The 20,469-nt window shown below is 35.1% G+C and overlaps 1 protein-coding gene across 1 annotated transcript; it reads left to right on the top strand.

The window, feature by feature from the left end:
* The first annotated feature begins 986 nt into the window (after nucleotides 1-986).
* On the top strand, nucleotides 987-18,876 carry TDO2 (tryptophan 2,3-dioxygenase). Its single transcript, XM_015139409.3, has 12 exons — nucleotides 987-1,210; nucleotides 1,435-1,540; nucleotides 2,503-2,593; nucleotides 5,470-5,540; nucleotides 6,640-6,767; nucleotides 7,779-7,965; nucleotides 9,258-9,365; nucleotides 12,068-12,179; nucleotides 13,640-13,697; nucleotides 14,904-14,983; nucleotides 15,662-15,752; nucleotides 18,329-18,876. Exons 1-12 carry the CDS (start codon nucleotides 1,176-1,178, stop codon nucleotides 18,480-18,482), a joined length of 1,221 nt encoding a protein of 406 aa, XP_014994895.2. The 5' UTR covers nucleotides 987-1,175; the 3' UTR covers nucleotides 18,483-18,876.
* Nucleotides 18,877-20,469: the final 1,593 nt, after the last annotated feature.

Consider the following 20,469-nt stretch of genomic DNA (forward strand, 5'->3'; position numbering starts at 1 on the left):
TGGTAGATGATTAAATAAAGGCTAAGTGCTGTTTCTGCATATAGTTCTTAGTGAGTAGCAGTGGCATGCTAAGGATTAGGCCATGAAGCTTCTATCCTGGCTTAATAGTCCTCAGGGCAATTGTTTAGAGCTTAGATTAATAAATGATGTTTCAAGGAAGAATATTCTTATCACTGACATTGTATAGAATTATGGACACATGGCTATTATTGGTTTTTGTTGTCGTTGCTTTGTTTTTGTTTCTGTTTTTTTTGTTTTTTGTTTTTTTGAGACGAAGTCTCACTCTGTTGCCCAAGTTGGAGTGCAATGGCACAATCTTGGCTGACAGCAACCTCCACCTCCTGGGTTCAAGTGAGTCTCCTGCCTCGGCCTCCGCAGTAGCTGGGACTACAGGCACACGCCACCACGCCCTGCTAATTTTTTGTATTTTTAGTAGAGATGGGGTTTCACTATGTTGGCCAGGCTGGTCTTGAACTATTGTTTTAAAATTCTATATAGGCAATGTGGATGACTCCTAGCTACGCTGTCATTGGTATGCCACAGATGAACAGTAAACTGATAATATTCGTTTAAATTCCAATACAGTGTGTTGAGAGCTTAACTGCTGCTGATTATTAGATGATATTTAGGTCAGAAGGACTCTGATGATTGAATGGAAGTGGGCTTTGAGCAGGTACCCAGACTTTATTATACAGTTAATTTCCCTACAGTTGTTAAATTTCAGTTTTTGGTCTAGAAGCTGTAAGAATATTTAAATTTGAGAGAATACATATTTGTTTTTTACAAGCTTATTGTCTTATGTATCCTAATACTATGCCAAATGTTTTCTTGCGATTGAATAAATGTAATTTTTTTAACTTGGCCTCTGTTGATTCATTGGATGTTTGTTACTTTGAATATAAAAGCAGAACTTGGCAAGTCTTACGACTCAATTTGGCAGATCACTCACTCTTAGCAAATGAACTGTGCCCAACATAAATCCACTCTAAAGTTTACAGAGGTTCTGTTCTGTACCAGTGGAAATGAGAGTTAGCTGAGAGTACAAGAAGCGTGCTGATTGGATGGTGCAGGGTAAGCAGGATACATAAAAGGCAGCTGTAGAACATCTGGGAAGGTCAATGATAGCATCTGCCTAGAGTCAAACTTCCGTGCTTCTCAGACAGTGCCTTTTCACCATGAGTGGGTGCCCATTTTTAGGAAACAACTTTGGGTGAGTATTTGCCTTTATTCTAAGTGGGTTTAGGCTATTAGAAGTATCAGGTGTGAGCCTTTTGATTCCTGAATTTAAGGAGCATTGAAAACTGTCACCTTTATTCCTTTGTCTAACAATCTACTCTAAAGAAAATTTGCAATTACAATTTTAATCACCCATATCATTAGTTAACTGTGTTTTCTAATGCACTATTTTTCTCTCTTGATTTATTAAATTTGCAGATGTGCTTTTAAAAAACTCCCTGTAGAAGGCAGTGAAGAAGACAAATCACAAACTGGTGTGAATAGAGCCAGCAAAGGAGGTCTTATCTATGGAAACTACCTGCATGTAAGTGGCAGGGTCCTTACAGGGGTTGGTGTCCATTGCTAGGCACTCAATTCTGCAAAGCGACTTTTTATGATTTTGTTTCTCAGAATTTGTTTTTCTCAATCACCATTTGTTTTCTGGACCTAAGGATATTTTTATTCATAAACATTTTTACGTTTTCAACTTTTGTTAGAATAACTCAAGAGACTTATAGCAGAAAATTCATCTCTCCAGTGGAAGTAAAAGCAGAGAATCCAGAATCTGGGCAGAGGTGGATACATGATAAGATACACTGTGGACAATTCGCAGGCATTGTGCAACTTGTATAAATAAGACATGGTTAATAAATGTCAGCCTAGATAACCGCAAATGCATTTTGAAAAAATTATCCTTTAAATCTCTTATCATAAAGTAGGAATGTTAAAGGCACACGGAGAATTTTCTTGAAATCATTAACACGTAAAGAGGGATGTTAACGAATGAGGTATTGGGAGATTATTCTGGGCCAAGTTTCAGCCTGTTTGTCTTCTGTTTTTGTTTTTGTTTTTTTAAGAGGCAAAACGATTAGAGTCCTTGATGTCTTCATCGATGAGTTTCTAAGGATGAACTGATAAAGGACGTTAAAATATTCTTAGAATAGGCTCTTTAGGGGAATAAAAGAATGCCAAATGCAGTCAGCTCAGCAAGTTTTCAAGCTTTCATCATATTCATTTCATGAAAAGGGATATGACATCTCAAAGAGCTTAATAGGATTTATTATGATAAAAATCTTACCAAATAGAAATTTTCTGAGAAGAATAAAAATCACAAATTCAATTCACTCTTTATAAGGAGATTCATCCATTGTTTAAAAGAAAAGAGATTGGTTTCTGAGAATTTTGGGTTTGGAGGAGCGTTTTTCATTATCATATTCTACTTCTTACTAAAGTTGATAAAAACCAACTTCCGCAATTTCAGACTGGCTTTTTATTTTTCATTTCAAGTTGGAAAAAGTTTTGAATGCACAAGAACTGCAAAGTGAAATAAAAGGAAATAAAATCCATGATGAACATCTTTTTATCATAACTCATCAAGGTAAGTTGCACAAAAGTTTTGGACAATAACTATTCCACAGGCATTTCTCATTGATAACAAGGAACCTACAATTTTTTAAACTACAAAATGATGAAAGATCATGGACTCACCTCTGTTAGAAATGTTTGAGAATATTTTGCTGACAGATAAATTCTCATAGGACTTATATAAGGATTTAAATAGTCTTCTTTATGTTACTCCACTGCTAATAGGCAAAGTAGGACTTTAGCTTTGTTCTGAACTCCAAGGGGACTTTCTGCCTCTCAGAATTTCACAAAGAATTCGCAAGTGAAGATGTTACTGTTTCTCACTTGGGAACACTAAGAAACTATTTTCAAGGTCATTGAAATTTATGCTGGATTGACATAATCTTATACAAATCTGGTAATAAACAAAAATGTAAATTTTGTCCAAAAATGTATGTTTATCTTTTCCAGATTTCTATAATAATTTCTGGGCAGTGCGTTATTTTTAGCCTATGTTTTCATGACTTCAGAAGTTTAGAAGGCTCCTGAGCTCCGAAATTATGTGCAAATTTTCATGAATATTATCTTAAAGACGTCTGTGACCCCAAAATATTAGTAACATTTACTCTAAGCTTTTCAGTGCCACTATACTGACCTCTGAATGACTGGAGCCCAATCACTGTTGCCTGCCAGTGCCCCACATCTAGACATGTTTCCTTGCCTTACCAATTCTTTGTGTCCTTTCTGCAGATGGGTGCTTTCCAAAGTGATTGACTAAATTAACAAAGTCTTTCTAGAAAATAAATTAAAAGTTAAAAAATTGGCTTAATGTGTCAGTTCTCCTGTTTTTATGTTTATACTTTTATTGGTGGCTTATACCAAGACAATATCAATCGGAGAAGAATAATGGTATAGGAGCATAAATTAGGAATTAAAAATTGTTTAGAACCTCAATTCTATTGTTATAAATTGTGTGACTCTGGTCAGTTGCTTAGATCTCAGGACCTCCATTTTACATATGTAAAATGGAGGGAATTGCTGATACTCTCACTTACCGAGTTCCTATGAAGATGAATGAGATAATGTGCATTAAGCACTTAGCCCGAGGTATAGCACATAATAAACATGCAACAAATGGTAGCTATCATTATTTTATAAAAACACTTTTCTTCTATTCTGTAGTTATAACATTTAGGCAGTGGTTACATAGGGTTAAAAAAGATACACATAAACTGATCAATAAATATTTGATTGTTCTTTGCTCAAATATAAAATTTAGTTCCTCCAAAGTATCCTTAAACATAACTTAGACTTATAATCGAATTCTCTTAATTAGTATGGAAACATTGCCTTTATCCATACGATAGAACCAAATAGGAGGCACTGCAGATCTCTAAGATTATTGACTTCCTATGCTCATCTAATTATTACGTTGTCTATTTAATTTATTCATAAAACAATCACCAAATATTTACTTTGTGCCTGACACTGTGCTAGGTACTGAAGAAAAATGGATGAATATGAGTGAGTCCTTAGTTTCCAGTGGCATAGAATATTATGGGAAGGATAAGCCAATGGGGAGAACCATTTATATTTGCTATGAATCATCTAGTAACACAAAGGAGTCGAAATGTCTATCCATGTCTATCTATCATACTGCTGTAAGTCTTAGGGTTTTGAATCATAGGTTTCCAATTGTAGGTGGGTAACTGATTATTTTACAAATGAGTCAACTGAAGTTAAAGAAAATAGTTTTGCCCCAATTGACAGAGCCAGTAACTTCAGATAGATTGATTCCAACTATGCTTCTTCCAAAATGTCATTACTATATCACTTTTACTTTTTTTTTTTTTTTTTTTTGAGACGGAATCTGCTCTGTTGCCCAGGCTGGAGTGCAGTGGCGCGATCTCGGCTCACTGCACGCTCTGCATCCCAGGTTCACGCCATTCTCCTGCCTCAGCCTCCCGAGTAGCTGGGACTACAGGGGCCCGCCACCACTCCCTGCTAATTTTTTCTATTTTTAGTGGAGACGCGGTTTCACCGTGTTAGCCAGGATGGTCTCCATCTCCTGACGTCGTGATCCGCTCGCCTCGGACTCCCAAAGTGCCGGGATTACAGGGTTAAGTCACTGCGCCCGGCCTACTATATCACTTTTCTTTAATGCCAATGTTAATTGTTTGACAACACCTAGTAAAAGGGGGAGAACAAACTTAATCCTTCAACAGAAAAGCTTTGGCAGAATTCAGGTTTAAACAAATAAACCTTGGACTCATGGAAATTCTGAAAGATGATCTACTGGATAACGTGGACTCAACTGCAACAAAGTTGCCCCTGGGAATTAGCTGTCACAGTAATATGAAGCTTTGTCATTTTCCTTTCACCGCAAACGTCTGGCTGCTTTCCCATATGTACTAAGTCTATGAGTTGCTAGGATTTTCACAAATAAAACAAACAGACAAAATCTGCATTTTAAGTAATTTAGTATTTTCAAGTTCTTAAAATCTTAGTCTTTCATTTAGGTTAGGAAATATTAATTTCTCAGTTTGGTTGAAGTTGATTATTACTTCTGCTTCCTCACATACTTCCAGCTTCCATAGAGGAAGCTAGAATTACGTTAGGTGCTATATCCTCAAAGACCTAAAAACGCATTTGTTGAGAGGAATTAGTGTAATAATAATGAATATGAAGCATTAGGTAACATGCCTAGCATATTAAAACATTTAATAAAAGGAGGCTATTACAACTTTAACATTAACATTTATTTCTGGCGTACAATGGGACTATATTTACATTTATTGATTTAAGGTAATATTTTAATTTCTCTTTCAATATGTTAAACATATCTTTCATATAATAATGGCCAAAAAGGCTCCCATAACTTTACAATTGACAATGATTTCCTTATTACAGCTTACGAACTCTGGTTTAAGCAAATCCTCTGGGAATTGGATTCTGTTCGAGAGATCTTTCAGAATGGCCATGTAAGTTCTTATGTCACAATATTGGTTTCATATATATTTTTGGAAGATATGGAAAGTATTATTAATGAGAGAAAAACATTAACACCAAATGGTGGTCTTAATGTTTAATGATAAAACAAACAAGACATTTTCTGAATGAATGAGGAGTTCAGTCATATTTTCCCATTGCCACTGCGAAGTTACATGTGACTTTAAGGTTCCTTTCAAATTTTAGTTTCAACTCCCTTGTTTAGAACTCATTTCCACACACAAAGATGTTATAAATGATGGTGGATTACCAAACTAATGGGGATCCTTTAATTAACAGGTATCAGAGTTGTATTTCTACTGAATATTAGCTGCGGGAAGATGGGAGCAATAATAAGGAAAGTGATAAAGGAAGAGAAGGAAGCAGTAGAGAAAGAGTGGTGGGAGGAAGAAAAAGAGGAAGAAAAGGAGGAAAGAGGAATGAGGGAATGGAGAAGAAAAGGACAGGAGGACAAAGAGTGAGAGGAGAGGAGGGAAAGCTTCTGGTGATGGCAGGAGTTTGAACTGCACTTCTCCATCTCCCACCCTGCTTTCTCTTGCCATGGCTCTGAGGATCCTTCCTTGGGTCCTCTACCTCTGAGCCCCTGCTCCAGGAAGGGCTAGGAGAAAGAGCACACACATACAGATGGGACTCTTCCTGCCTGTGTGGATCCACTTCCCATTTATGTCAGTGGCAACTTTGGCCCTCAGTAAAGAGTAGATTGATCCACATGTTGTTTAATCCTCACCCGAAGTTCCTGTGTTATCTTGACCTCTCTCCTTTGACACAAAACTAAAAGAGAAGCTTGTTTTGAAATCAATGGGGGATTGTATTCTAGAATTTACTTCTACTTTGCTTCTCTATAGTTTTCTATTGTCAAAGAAAGAAAAAACTTCTTATTTTGCAGAAATTCCTTGCACACAGTTCAGAACTGTTATTAGTTCAACATATACTCTTGGCAAATTTTAGTTTCAAAGTTTCCCTTTAAAACAAAATTAGAGATAAAATTAATGGGAATGCAGTGCCATTGTCTATTTTGTATTTTCTAGAGGTCAGCATTGCTAACTCAGTGTTTCATTTCTTAACCATCAGGTCAGAGATGAAAGGAACATGCTTAAGGTTGTTTCTCGGATGCACCGAGTGTCAGTGATCCTGAAACTGCTGGTGCAGCAGTTTTCCATTCTCGAGACGATGACAGCATTGGACTTCAATGACTTCAGGTGCACATCTTTGACATTTTAAAAAATGTGATGGAGTTTACTTTCTCATTTTGGTGGGTAAAAGGAGCATGTGTGTGTTATGTGCCATGAGGAGCCTGTCTTCTTAACACTTTGTCACTATGTGGACTTAGGGGTCTTCAATCACAAAGCATCTGAGAAGTTATTAAAAATATTTTATTATTAAGTTTTACATGTAAAGCATAATATGATCAATTAATTTAAATTCATCACTGTGTGTCCTGTTTTTCTCCAAAAAGAACTTTAGACAACTTAGCACATTGACTAAAATAGCTAATAAAATACATGTAATTAAATTTAAAAAATATAAAAACTCAGAACAGGAGCGATATATACAGAAGCATGTCAATCAAAGTAGAAGTTATGGATTAAACCATAAATTTTACCGGTACATTTCAAGGCAATACCATATAGGTAACTTTTTTTCTTACCAAAATATAAGAAGAAAAAAGTTTAAAAATCTTCCATTGGGTGCAGGATGTAACAAGCAATGTACTGAACATGTCTGACAATGGAAAAGTAGAATTTGTGGTGAATTTAAAACGTTAAAGTCTTAGCAGCAGCGAAATGAAAGACATTCACAAGGATGTAATAGGGGGAGTGGGAGTAATAACATTTTTGATGTCCAATAATGTTTAAGTAGCTCATTTTTCTGATTTCAATGAGTCAAATCACAGGTCTAACTCTAGACAGTTGTGTGTATCTGCTCTTGATATCCGAGAGAGCAAAACTGACAACCTCTTACAATAGAAGAAACCATTATGGTGATTGATAATGTGAACCCTTCCTTTCCTCTCCTCCCCTCTCCTTCCCTCTCCTCTCCCCTCCCCTCCCCTCTCCTTCCCTCTCCTCTCCCCTCCCCTCCCGTCCCCTCCCCTCTCCTCTCCTCCCCTCCCCTCTTCCCTCCCCTCCCCTCCCCTCCCCTCTTCTCTGCTATTCTCCTATCATCTCTTTCCCTTCCCTTGCCTTTCCTTCCCCCATTTAATCTCAAAGAGAGTACTTATCTCCAGCATCAGGCTTCCAGAGTTTGCAATTCCGACTATTAGAAAACAAGATAGGTGTTCTTCAGAACATGAGAGTCCCTTATAACAGAAGACATTATCGTGATAACTTCAAAGAAGAAGAGAATGAACTGCTACTTAAGTCTGAGCAGGAAAAGACACTTCTGGAATTAGTGGAGGTATGGATTCATACAATTTCTAAAGTTTAACTCAATACATCTTCTTAATACATCATCTTAGCTTTTGCTAAACAGAATTTTTAAAACTCATCAAAATTGAGTTACATTCAGTGGAAATAAGGATAGAAAGAATTCATAAAAATACATGAATTTGTAAATTCAAGTTACTGAAATATTGAAAATGTCAAGAACCCTGCTGAAAACATCAGATATACTTATGTAATTAATTGTATGTTAATATTTAATAACCTTGTGATCTCAATAAAACAATTCCTTAAATATCCCTACTAAGTAATGCTTAATTAGCTGATTTTTAGACTGAATGTGATTATTTAGTGAGCTTTATTGTTTTAAAATATTCTGTAATTGAAAATTTTCGGTTATTTAGTATTTTTCTTAGCTGAACTAAATTACTAAGAATATACACCTCAGAAAATGTTCCCTTTGTATCCAAATTCCCTAAAGGTCTACAAGTAGCCTTTAGGAATTATTAATTTTTTCTTCAAAAATAGATTACTAAACAAAGATTGCATTGTCTTGGTTTCCATTGCAAAGCCTTTTATTCTGCAAATCAACTTTTCTTGTGTTGAATTATACTCTGCTCATTAATCCTCTGGGTAATGTAAATGTGGATTTAGGTTAATGCATTATATATAATGTTAAATAATGGCATATAAGAATAGGGAGAAAAAGAATTCCAAAGCTAATTTCAGAATTATAATAAGTATGGGTTAAATGAGAACTCACAGAGGTACATGAATTTAGTTTTATTTCTAGATTTAAAAATATTTTAAAATCTCAAAGTAATTGCATGGATGATTAATTTCAAAGTTACTAAGTATACAGTTCCCATGAATTTAGAGGAGATTGTATCTTATACACATCATCATTTCTTCAGCTCCTAAGACATAAAGTAACTTGAGAATAAACCAGAAGATATCAGTAAAATAATTATTAAGAATATACTCTTTAAATATGTTTAGATAGAACATATGTTTAGATATGTGTATAGATTTCTAGAAGACAATTGGAATTTCTGTAATCACATATTAAGAAATAAAGAGTAAACATTATTAATGGTTGCCATAAAATTAAGGAAATTGAATATATTAATTATTTCATAAGTGAAGAAATTGAAGAGAAATAAAAAACATTTACAAATAAAACTTGTGGCATACATTTCTGGAAACCATGAAGATTTCTTGTTTCAAGTTTATACATGTCAGTTACAATGCATTTTACATAATTTAAATTTTACCATGTGCTCACTTAAAAAATAATGTTTATTCAAGGCATGGCTGGAAAGAACCCCAGGTTTAGAGCCACATGGATTTAACTTCTGGGGAAAGCTCGAAAAAAATATCACCAGAGGCCTGGAAGAGGAATTCATAAGTATTCAGGTATTTAGATGACATGAGTTAATATAAATTTAATACAGAAATATTTAAAATTTAATTATTTTTACTTTTCTCTTAACCTTTCATTTTTCTCATATTTTTTTCTTTCACAAATGTATTTTCTTGGACTATATTACATGATTGATTTCATTTTCTTTATGTGCGATAAATATTATACTAAAATAAGACCTTCATTGCAAGGGAGAATTTTATCTATGATAAGTAGCTGAGATTAATATTATTTTTTCATTTCTATTGAAAATTCTGTATTAGGACCAATTCTAGACAGAACTAGGCCCACAGTGAACCAACGAACCAAATCTATTTAGCCCTGTAGCTTTGCTTTTGCTCTTGTATATTTACTGGGTGCTTTCTGGCAGCTCTCAGACAATGTCAGTTTTCTCCTACTTAAAAGATACTGTTGATTTCTCATTGCCCTGATCTTTCAGGTCTCTCATCCTCTTTGCATGACTAAATTTCCTGGAAGAGTTGTTTAAATTCTACATCTTGAGAGGTTGCATTAGGTAGTGCTGAAAGCATATACTTTGAAGTCACGCTACTTGGGTTCCAGTCCCGCTTCCACTTCTTAAACAACTGTGTGACAGAGAACAAGTGACTGCACCTCTCTTTGCCTCTCTTTCAGCACTGGCAATATAGAAAAATAAGAATATCTAACTCATAAGATTATTATGACAGGAAATTAAATAAATACTTGTAAAGCATTGAGAACAGAAGTCAGAATAATTATTTATCTCTCATCTAATCCTCAGCTTACTTCAAGCTGTCTTCCTGTACCGTCATTCTCATGTGGTCTTCTTGTACATTTTTAGTCTTAACTTAGTTGACCTCGCAGAAACATTCAATACTAATGACTACGACTTATTCTTTCTTGAACATTCTTTTCTCTTGGATTTAGTACATACCATTATGTTTGCTTCTAATTCTCTGGCCCTTATTTCTCTATCTCTTTTACTTGCTCTTATTTCTCTCTTAGACCAATAAATGATAGAGTTTTGTAGTCCATTGGCTTAGATCCTTTCTGTTCTATCTCTACACTTTTTCATTAGATGGTGTCATTTATACCCACTGCTTCAGTATCTACTTAGCCAACATAATTCTCAAACATTTATCTCTGTTTATATATCCCCTTAGATTTCAGAACATGTGTATAATACCTTACTTGATATTTCCTCCTGGTCCTCTCAAAAACACACCAATAAAACCAAGCTTGAACATTACTCCTTCCATCCACTCTTGTACCAACATTGTCTTCTCTGCATTAAAGAACTTTTTCTCCTATAATTCATCTGGGCTGTCGTCAGACTTCTATCAGTGATCCTTGGCTCCGCCCTCTTGTTTCACCACTTCTTCAAGCTATCATCAAGTCCTACCGATGTTACCTATTTAGTTCTCAAATATCATCCTTTAATCTACCACTACCACTCAAGTGTAACCTGCCATTGTTTTTCACCCGGACTATAATAATCTCTGAACTGTTCTCCTCCACCTTCCCAGTATGCTTCTATTCTACTTTAGTCTCCACATTGCAGTCTGAATAACCTTTTCAGAAGGCAAATCTGATCACATCTCCCTCTTGTGTAAAGCCTTTTGATGTTGCCTCATTGTTTTTAGAATTAAGATAAAAACTTTAACCTGGTCTATAAGGCCTTTATGATCGCACATTCATGTGGTCGAGCCATACTGAGTTTCTTTGTTAGCTAAGTTTAGTTCTTTGCATTTATCACCAAGGAGTCCTTTTATGTGTTCTTCTCTGGATTTGGAATGTTCTTCCCCAACTAACTCCTTCCGATTCTTAAGATCTTGGTTCAAGGAAAACTTCTTTAGGAAGGTCTTTCCTAAACTCCTTATTACTTTAAGTTATGATGCCAATACTGCTTCTGTATAGCATGGTCTAAGGTTGTAATTTAATGACTGGGTAATTATTTGTTCAATGTCTTATTCCTACCAGATAATTCCTGTACAATATCACAACTCTCGAGTTTTGCTCACAATTTTATCTCTATCATCTTAGCATGACATGTATCGAATAAATAATTAATTGGAAATAATATGCATATAGGTTAGTACTACATAGGGTCATTGTTCTGATGAATTGGAAATAATTGGGTTAAATAATTTGCCCTAGCTCAATTAATTGGCTTATAAACAGAATATGTGTTGTAGGCAGAAAAAATAAGAATTTTCTTAAACCAATCAATAGATAGAGAGAAAATGAAGAAAACATGAGTGAGAAATATCTAAGAAATTGTATTTACAGAAGTCAGTACTGAATATAGAATTTCAGTAGAGTTAATAGTTCTTCTGACTAGGAATTCTTAACTTTTTCTAAGTGAAGTTACCTTACTTCCTGTGTTAAATAATTCTTGTTTAAAATTAGGTCATTATTAACTGCTGGTAGTTATCTCTACTTTTGTCCATCTGGGTTCATTGTTCATTACATTTATGAAGATAATATTTAATATTGAGAAATCATTTAAACTTAAATGAAAGGATAGAGCCACTGAGTGTGTGGAAGATTCCTTTTCATAAGACATAATTTCCAAATAGTAATATTAGATGATACAGTAAATATTAAAAGTACACCATTTCTGCAACCACAAGTCTCTTCCTTGTAAGCAAAATTTTCTAAAATATCAATCTATTTATTCTCTCTCAGGGTTATTAATGCCATATTTTTCCTAAAGGCTAAGGAAGAGTCTGAAGAAAAAGAGGAACAGGTGGCTGAATTTCAGAAGCAAAAAGAGGTGCTACTGTCCTTATTTGATGAGAAACGTCATGAACATCTCCTTAGTAAAGGTAGGTATTTTTATTTTATGAATCTTTTCCCTGAAATGTGTGAATATGAGATCAAAACATCATTTTGTAAGCCTATCAAGCTTTGCTTGGGAGAAATAGAATGAAAATTGATATTCTACTGATAGAAACAAAAATGGAGTAAATGTTTTCAGTGATAAATCTATTTTAATGGGTTTCTATGCCCAGATTATTTCAAAAACATTAGAAAAAAAATTTGTGTAGTCTATGCCAGATACAAGGGATATCAAGATCAACTGCATATAGTTTCTCAAATAGTTCACAGCCTAATAGGAACAGAAATGAAGACAAATCGTTGTAATAGTAAACACTATGGTAGAGGTAAGAAAAGGAAGGAATAGCTACTGTGAGAGCAAGTATTGATGTTACCCCATTGTTTTAGGATTAAGACAAAATCTTTAACATGGTCTATAAGGCCTTTTATGATCTCATATTTGTGTTGTCCAGCCATACTAATTTTCTTTTATTAGCTAAGTTTAGTTATTTAGATTTATCACCAAGGAGTCTTTTTATGTGTTCTCTGGGCTTGGAATGTTCTTACATTCCAATTACATGGTATGTTCCTGCCCTCTTTCTCTCTTCCTCCCTCCTTTGTGTGTGGCTGAGCTCTTTCATACAAATCTGCTTGACTGACCAGGAGACCAGGAAACGTATACATTTAGACTTTTGGCACAATTGGTACTGAGCTATTAGTTCCTGAAACTTATTGAGCCATAAAATCAGTACTTTCATTTCTAAACTTTTGTGTTCATTTTGACTTAGAACTTTTATTGTAAAGCATCTTAAACCTTTATGGAAATAGGCAGAATAAAAGTAAAAATTAATTTTTATAACACAAGTACAAAACAAAGCAATATATGAAATTGGTATTAAGTTTAATAAGCTTAAAGGTTGTTAGCTTCTGTTTTCTTAAAACAACAACAACAACAAAAAAATCTCAGTAAAGAATAACAAAATCTTGTTTTCCTGAAGCAAGGAGAAAGTCTTTCATTAGAGCACACATATACGATTTTACATAATTGTGCTCATTAAAAACAAGTTAGCTAATTTCAAGTGAATTAGTGAAAACTACTTTGAAATGATGCTTATAATGCATCTCTACTTTTTTGAAATGAAAGACATATTATTTTACTTGGAAAGTGAATTTTGTTATGAAAGTCAAGTATTTTCTAGAAAAATCAGGTTTTCTTAACATGCTATTTGAAGGTTTTGAAAATTTAAAATATGTACATTTTTAGTTTGTTTTAAAAAATCCAATGTTAAAATTGTATTTTAAGTGATATGTTTATAAATTCAACCTAAGGAATAAAAAATGTAAACTGAAACTTATATTGATTTCTAAACACATGTAATCCATTAAATTTTTTAAGATGATGATGCCGAATTAATATAAAATTACCTTAAATTACCTAATAAATTTAAATTTGCAACGTATTTTGCAGGTGAAAGACGGCTGTCATACAGAGCGCTTCAGGGAGCATTGATGATATATTTTTACAGGTAAAACAAATCAGAAGACAGACTGACGTTAAAATTGAGGGGTGGATATGGATAACATATGCAGTATAAAGCCTAAAAATTATAATGATAGTTCAATGCAGTAATTTAGTTTTTGGAGAAAACTTAGAAAATAATTAGTAATGAAGTTTTACGGTCCCCCCTTTTTTTCTTTTAAATAGTAAAAGCATAACTTTTTCCCTGAACAGGGTTAAATGGGGTTAAACACTGCACAAATTAATCAAATATCCTTTTTAACTGAATTCTACAAAGCACTATGTAACACTAAGTGTCCTAAATGGCCAAAGTTTACTCTCTCAGAGACTCACTCATGAAATGTGTTCTATCATTAAACAATGTTGTAAGATTATTACTGTTTAAGAAAATAAAAAATGCATGAAGTGAAAATAACTTGCAAACTCTACCACTTATTCAGCAATTTCAAGTAAAATTATCTTCATGGTCTAAAATGTTTGAAGTATTCCTTAAATGTTGACTCATTCCTACTCTATTGTATAAAGGTCCCATCCTCAGGGTTCGTGAATTAAATATTTCAGAACAATAAATATCACATTAGTAAAAAAATATCTATATTGACAGGCTGTCATGCTTCTGTGTATTTAATTTTTAAAATCTTTTCAAGTCTTTCTTCAAAATGGCAACATAAACCAAATCTTCTGACTCTTTTCCTAAACTCAAGTAAATGCATGCCAGTCAGGCATATGCGTCCTAAGTAGAAAATATACTGAGAAAGTTGAAGAAATAGATGTAAAAACAAAACAAAACAAAAACAACAACAACAACAAAAAACAACAACAAAAAAACCAAATAGATGAAAAGAATTAAAAAGTGGTTTTTCCTTTTGCGTTTTAATATCTTTGCCTAAAAGTGTTTGACTATTTTTGGCTGGGAAATCTGTGATAGTGCATCTGTCTCCTTTTAATAAGAACCAATGTTAGATGTGACTCTGGGTGATTACTTCATGTATATTACAGGAATTTTCTAGACTTCAAACACCACAAGTTGAGTAGTATTATTTCATCTTTGAGACAAAGAAACTGAGACTGAGATAATAAGCCAAAGCTGCCACAGCTCCTCACAGGCAAAGCTGACATTTGTTTCCAGGGCCAACTGATTGTCAAACTCATGCTCCTTCTAACGCACTCGATTTACTTGAATATATTCTTCTATTTCTTCTTTTTCCTTTAGGGAAGAGCCTAGGTTCCAGGTGCCTTTTCAGTTGCTGACTTCTCTTATGGACATAGATTCACTGATGACCAAATGGAGATGTAAGTCCTTCCCGCTCACCCCATGCTGCTTCCCCACATGCTGTTCCTGTGCTCTTTGTCTTGGTCTTCTGTGTGCCCTCGTGCCCACTTTCTCTCTTCCCCCCTCCTTTGTGTGTGGGTGCGTTCTTTCATACATACCAGCTTGGCCATCACTCTCTCCCAGGGCCAACTGATCCATATGCATGCTAGGCACAGTACCTAAGGCCCACAATACTTTTGGGAGCTAATGAACATATTTTATTTTAAAATCTGAAGGAAAAAAATAAACTTTAGGTCAAAAAAAGTTTTATTATGTAAGAGTAATATATTTGCCATTATGCCAATGCAGTTTTAAATTTTTAATTTAAATGGTTTTTAATTGTTTTAAATGAAGGAATTTGCCATGAAGGCAAAGGTGGCATGGGCTCATGAGTCATGTTATGGCCCTGGTCTCTTCTATTGTGTCCATGGGCTAAATGCAATGAAGGAGGGAGTGAAATGCATGTAGCCTGAAGCAAGTGGAGCGCTAAGCAACCTCACAGTCTCATCCGGCTCTCATGTATGAGCCTTCCATATGGCCAAGTGTTAGTTGTCAGCATTTTCTCAGAAGCAATAATCATTACCAAGCCCTTATTGTTAGAACATTGTGGAACTCATGGTGGAAAAATATCCATGCAGTAAATTTGTGTGTTTGCCTAGATAACCATGTGTGCATGGTGCACAGAATGCTGGGCAGCAAAGCTGGCACCGGTGGTTCCTCAGGCTATCATTACCTGCGCTCAACTGTGAGGTAGGTGGGGAAATTCTCCTTTCTTCCTGGTGGCAGTCACCAACAATTTGTTTCTCCATCTATACGCTGATGAACTTTAAAAAGTCATTTTATTTGCTCCTGTCTGAACTACTGACAACACGTTTGTAGTTAGAATATTCCAGTTCGGTCTTTTGGAAGTAATTTTATAAAATCTTTAATTATGAACCTTCACTGCTTTGATCCTGTATGAAAAGGGGTATGGTATCAATGCCTGCATGATATGTGAGGAAACAAAGGGTTTAACAGTGCTTACATCCAGGCAGAAAAGTCTTCAACTCATTGTGGCTCAAGTTTTGACTAGACAAAAACATTTATCATTAATTCTACAAATGTCTTCCTGGCTAGATAAATGACACAGTGAAAGCAGCATCTTGTTTTCTGATGTGACTCTATATTATAAAACTATTTCCATCTCTCCAGAGAGTGCCCTTTTTAAAGTGTTTACAAGGAAAGAGATCAACATTTATTAAGGATTTAAAATATGCTAGAGAGGTTTCTAAGGGACGTACATTCTTATTTTGATATTCACAATATCATAGATAAATGGACAAATGGATACATCTGGAAACTGAAAAACTTCTATGGTCCCTTGAAAAAGAAGAATCAATTCAAGAATAAATTAGACATTTGCATTTAGCCCCCCCTCAAATCTTTACAGTACATTGATTTCATCCCTACTGTTATTACCAGATTGGTTGGTTTCTAAAATAAACAGGTTTAAATTTTCATGATTTTTAGACATTTTCACTTTCCCTGGAAATAAATTCTGTAAGCACAAAACAATCAATAACTGCCTATACCAAATGAACACACATATTAGTGGGTGGTGGGAATAATTAACACAAACAGCATTTCTAGTGTGTTACCTCAGTTTTAAAAAGACCTGCCGTTTTGCTGTGCAGAAGCTCTTTAGTTTAATTAGATCCCATTTGTCAATTTTGGCTTTTGTTGCCGTTGCTTTTGGTGTTTTAGACATGAAGTCCTTGCCCATGCCTATGTCCTGAATGGTATTACCTAGGTTTCCTTCTAGGGTTTTTATGGTTTTAGGTCTAATATTTACGTCTCTAATCCATCTTGAATTAATTTTTGTATAAGGAGAAAGGAAAGGATCCAGTTTCAGCTTTCTACTTATTTTCCCAGCACCATTTATTAAATAGGGAATCCTTTCTACTTATTTTCCCAGCACCATTTATTAAATAAGGAATCCTTTCCCCATTTCTTGTTTTTGTCAGGTTTGTCAAAGATCAGATGGCTGTAGATGTGTGGTATTATTTCTGAGGGCTCTGTTCTGTTCCGTTGGTCTATATCTTGTTTTGGTACCAGTACCATGCTGTTTCAGTTACTGTCAGCCATCCCATTACTGGAGATACACCCAAAGGATTATAAGTCATGCTGCTATAAAGATACACGCACACGTACGTTTATTGCGGCACTATTCACAATACCAAAGACTTGGAATCAACCCAAATGTCCATCAGTGACAGACCGGATTAAGAAAATGTGGTACATATACACCATGGAATACTATGCCACCATAAAAAAGGATGAGTTCATGTCCTTTGTAGGGACATGGATGCATCTGGAAACCATCATTCTCAGCAAACTATTGTAAGAACAGAAAACCAAACACCGTATGTTCTCACTCATAGGTGGGAATTGAACAATGAGATCACTTGGACACAGGAAGGGGAACATCACACACCGGGTCCTATTGTGGGGAGGGGGGAGGGGAGAGGAATAGCATTAGGAGATATACCTAATGTAAATGATGAGTTAATGGGTGCAGCACACCAACATGGCACATGTATATATATGTAACAAACTTGCACGTTGTGCACATGTACCCTAGAACTTAAAGTATTAAAAAAAAAAAAAAAGCCCTGACCAAAAGGAAGGACTGAAGTTTTCATTTTACAGAGTTAGAAACTGGGGCATTGAAGTTTAAACAACTTGTCAAAGGTCCTTGAATTGTAGGTGACAGATCCAGAATTTGAACCCAGATTTATTTGACTTCAAAGGCAAATGTTCTTCCTCCATAAAACCGTAACAGTTAAAATTGTTGACTAACAACACAAATGCAATTTTAGTGTTAAAACTACTTCGTAGACATTTATTATGAGTCCATTAAACCCTTAGGGCAGTTATTTGGCAGCTTTTCAGTTGGAAATATTTCCAAATGAGCATCTAAGACTCTGTATGGGTTACATGTATTACCTTGCATACCATCCTTCAGAAGTAGGAAGTGAGAACACATCCTTATCTTTATGAAGGTGCCAGCAATAAGACTCTCAGTTTTAATATGAAACACCCTGTTCTAAAACACATAATACTGTTTTGTGGGCATAAACTTTGAAAATGGAATAAAAAGTAGGCAATCAATACTAATACTACATAATACCTAATTTAATATATGATATATACAACATGCAGTGTGTATTATAATATTGAATACTAATTAATTATGGAAAATATCAGAGAAATAAACTTTCTAATTGAAAATTTTAAATATTTCATGTCAACCAATGTAACACATCTTCATGTATGTGTTTTTCCAGTGATAGGTATAAGGTATTCATAGATTTATTTAATCTTTCAACATACCTGATTCCCCGACACTGGATACCGAAGATGAACCCAACCATTCACAAATTTCTGTATACAGCTGAATACTGTGATAGCTCCTACTTCAGCAGTGATGAATCAGATTAAAATCATCTGCAAAATCTATGAAGAATACTGGTTTCACAGTCTATTTTTTATTTTCTATGAATTTTCATAAATAGTTTTAATATATGTATACATATGTTGTTCAGCACCACGATGCTCTGATTTAATTCTAGAAATAATTTTATTACCACTTGTTTGTGGCAAGACTAAGCAATAAGATGAGAAAGAATTCATTTAAATAGTAACATTGTACATAGGGTGTTTTCCTATTAAAAATTCAATTTCCCCTGAGAATTAATGTAACCACTTAATGTAATCATTATCTCATTGTTTCATCTTTATAAACTTGTAAACTTCAGCTATTTCAAGTATTTTATGCAGTACAATATGTTATTCTGTACAAAGACTTTCAAATAAAATTTTAATAATAATAAAGTATTAATCTTTCTCCTTGTATTGTTTTTGAAATATTGATTGTATTTGTTAGGAATCTTAATGACCAAAGACAGAAACCTATCTGCAGTTTGTCTAGAGGGGATATACTAGAGGATTACCAGCTTGCAGAATTCAAATGAACACTGCCCAAAAAGCCTTGAAAGAGGAGCCTGGAAACTCTGATGCCACAAGGACTGGGTCCAGTTCCTGGAGTGCTATATTCCCGGAACACTCTGAGATCTTTTTTGTCTCATCTCTTCTCTGTAGGTGTTGGCTTTATTCTTTCCTGTAGTAGAACAGCTTCTGTCTCAGGCTGGGTCCCAGTTTCCAGCACCACTGGACTCACACAGGGCAAACCTTCTCTTTCCCCCAGCTCCCATGCCTGTGATCTGGGAGGTGCAGTGAACTCTAATGCATGCAGAACTGAGGCAGGAGCAAGAAGTCCCCTCAAAGAAGATGTGCTTTCCAGAAGAAAGGACACAGACTGAGCAGTGACCCAGTTCATTTCTAATAAGACATTAATTAGGCTAAGAGTTTTGATCAGACATGAGTTTTAGTCTTCTTTTTCTAGCTTGGCCAGGTTATTGGGAAAACTTAAATTTTTGTTATGGGAGGAAATACATAATATTATTTTAAAAATCTAAAATGTATGTCAGCGTTGACCTAGAGTCATTATCACTAGCAAGCAGTAAGTTCTTGATGGAATTGAACTATTCTTTGGTTTCAATTGCGTTTTTTTCTTATAAGGATCCTATCATCTAGTTTGTGTCAGAATTGTATATAATTGCTTTTGCCTCCACGACTGTTGTGTGCTCATGTATGTGTGTATACACAGTATCTGATGGTGGCTAGGCTGATATAATACAGAGTCAAATGGCATGGTGGCTAAAAGGCACTAGCTTTGAAATCAACAAACTCGAGGGCAAATTCTGGCTCTGCCATTTATTAACTATCTGGTACAATCATCAGTTGAAGCCTAGTTTCCTATCCATCTGGGGGTAAAAGTACTTATTTTATAAGCTTTGCTATTTCTTAGGAAAAAAATATGTTAATAGATGTTCTGTCACCAAAGTGCCTTAGAATATTGGTGCAAATGTTATTTGTCAATGTTTATCATTATTTTAATAGACTGTATTAGTCGGGATTCTCCAAAGGGACAAAACTAATAGGATAGATGTATATATGAAGGGGAGTTTATTAAGGAGTATTGACTTACACAATTACAAGATGAAGTCCCACAATAGGTCTGCAAGCAGGAAGCCAGTCCAAGTCCCAATACCTCAAAAGTAGGGAAGCCAATAATATAGCCTTCAGTCTGCGGCTGAAGGCCCCAGAGCCCCTGGCAAATCACTGGTGTAAGTCCAAGTGTCCAAAAGCTGAAGAACTTGGAGTCTGATGTTCCAGGGCAGGAAGCCTCCAGCATGGGAGAAAGATGGAGGCCAGAAGACTCAGCAGGTCTGTTCTTTCCATGCCTGCTTTCACACTGGCAGCTGATAAGACGGTGCCCACCCAGGCTGAGGGTGGGTCTGCCTCTCCCAGTCCACTGACTCAAATGTTAATCTCCTTTGGCAACACCCTCACAAACACATCCAGT

The sequence above is a fragment of the Macaca mulatta genome, chromosome 5 (assembly GCF_049350105.2).
Source record: "Macaca mulatta isolate MMU2019108-1 chromosome 5, T2T-MMU8v2.0, whole genome shotgun sequence".
Lineage (NCBI taxonomy): Eukaryota > Metazoa > Chordata > Mammalia > Primates > Cercopithecidae > Macaca > Macaca mulatta.

Excerpts from the sequence above, each read along its gene's own strand:
- TDO2 (XM_015139409.3), top strand. The coding sequence starts at position 1,176 with ATGAGTGGGTGCCCATTTTTAGGAAACAACTTTGG. Across the intron at positions 5,541-6,639 it reads AGATCTTTCAGAATGGCCAT|GTCAGAGATGAAAGGAACAT; the intron begins GTAAGTTCTTAT and ends CTTAACCATCAG. Across the intron at positions 13,698-14,903 it reads TTGATGATATATTTTTACAG|GGAAGAGCCTAGGTTCCAGG; the intron begins GTAAAACAAATC and ends TTTTTCCTTTAG.